This window comes from Populus euphratica, unplaced genomic scaffold (genome assembly GCF_000495115.2).
Source record: "Populus euphratica unplaced genomic scaffold, PopEup_1.0 scaffold268.1, whole genome shotgun sequence".
Taxonomy (NCBI): Eukaryota; Viridiplantae; Streptophyta; class Magnoliopsida; order Malpighiales; family Salicaceae; genus Populus; species Populus euphratica.
In genome coordinates this window covers 547225-548906 of record NW_011500025.1, presented here as the reverse complement: position 1 = coordinate 548906, position 1682 = coordinate 547225, and the positions used below count along the sequence as shown (strand labels likewise).

At 38.3% G+C, this 1682-nt stretch overlaps 1 protein-coding gene across 1 annotated transcript in view; it reads left to right on the top strand.

Annotated features, from left to right (window-relative positions):
- Window positions 1-1373, top strand: part of LOC105142147 (uncharacterized) — a 4597-nt gene extending 3224 nt beyond the window's left edge. Inside the window, exon 2 of the mRNA XM_011049657.1 lies at window positions 165-1373. Within this exon, the coding sequence (XP_011047959.1) occupies window positions 165-1373 (1209 nt within the window). The remainder of the gene's footprint in view (window positions 1-164) is intronic.
- Window positions 1374-1682: the final 309 nt, after the last annotated feature.

Here is a 1682-nt window from a genome sequence, read left to right as displayed (position 1 = left end):
TTATTATTATTGTTATCGTTATTACTATTATTGTTGTTTATAATTGTTGTTTATAATTTTTACAATTAACCTCCCTGTGGTTCGACCCCGGTCTTGCCGGGTTATTTATTACTTCGACACTCCTGCACTTGGGAGAAGACATCAATCTTTTAGTCGTGTCAAAGGTACAACCTGTACATATTGATATTAGAAACGACCCAGCTCATTGTTGCTTAGTTGAAGGAGAAATAGACGGAAAGCCTTGGTATTACGATATCAAGAATCTTATGCAGAATCATGAATATCCGGTGGGAGCTTCTAAAACGGATAAGAAAACCTTGAGAAGGCTGGCTATAGACTTCTATTTAAATGGAGATATTTTATACAAAAGATCATTTGATGAAACCTTGCTAAGGTGTTTGAATGAGACAGATGCTAGAAAGGTATTGCGAGAGGTCCATGAAGGAATTTGCTCAACTCATGCTAGCGGGCATATGATAGCAAGGAAAATACAAAGGGCGGGTTATTTTTGGATGACATTGGAGAAAGATTGCATCGATTATGTCAGGAAATGTCACAAGTGTCAAGTTTACAGTGATAAGGTCAATACATTGCCAACTCTATTATTTAATCTAATATCTCCCTGGCCATTTGCAATGTGGGGGATTGATGTAATCGGTCCTATTAACCCAAAAGCTAGCAATGGGCATAGATTCATCCTTGTGGCTATTGACTACTTCATAAAATGGGTGGAAGCAAATTCGTATGCCTACGTAACACAGAAGGTAGTGAAGAGGTTTGTAGAAAAGGACTTGATTTGTCGATATAGTCCTCCAGAAAAGATAGTGATCGATAATGCACAGAATTTCAATGGCAAAATGATAGTGGAGTTGTGTACCAAATGGAAGATCAAGCATTTGAATTCCTCGCCATATTGGCCAAAAATGAATGGAGTAGTAGAAGCCGCCAACAAGAACATAAAAAAGATTATTCAGAAAATGGTGGTCACATATAGAGATTGGCATGAGATGTTGCCATTTGCTCTCTATACATACCGCACTACTGTCAGAACCTCGACAAGGATTACCCCATATTCTCTGGTGTACGGTATGGAAGCAGTGATGCCATTGGAAGTAGAAATCCCGTCGTTGAGAGTATTGATGGATTCCGAACTAGAAGAGGCTGAGTGGGCTAAAGTGAGATATGAACAACTGAACCTGATCAGCGAAAAGAGGATAGCTACAATATGTCATCATCAACTTTACCAGAAACACATGGCCAAGGCATATGATAAAAAGGTTAGACCACGGGTATTTCAAGAAGGGGATCTAGTGTTGAAGAAAATATTGTCATTACCCAGAGAAGATCGAAGCAAATGGTCACCAAATTACTAGGGTCCTTACATAATAAAAAAGGCATTCTCAGGAGAAGCGCTAAAGTTGGCTAGAATGGATGGAGCAGATCTAGTTAGGCCTGTGAACTCCGACTCTGTAAAAAGATATTATGCTTGATGTAGGCTCCTAAATCAATAAAGCAAAGTTTAGCCATCGACTTTCTTTTTGCATTGATCTCATAACACTCAATTGTGCATTAGTCCTAACAGTGCGTTTTTTAATTGTCTCATCACTCACTAAAAGGTTTATTGATTAGTACTCAAAAGTGCATTTTTATCACGCTTTTATATCATCATCTTGCACTTGAAG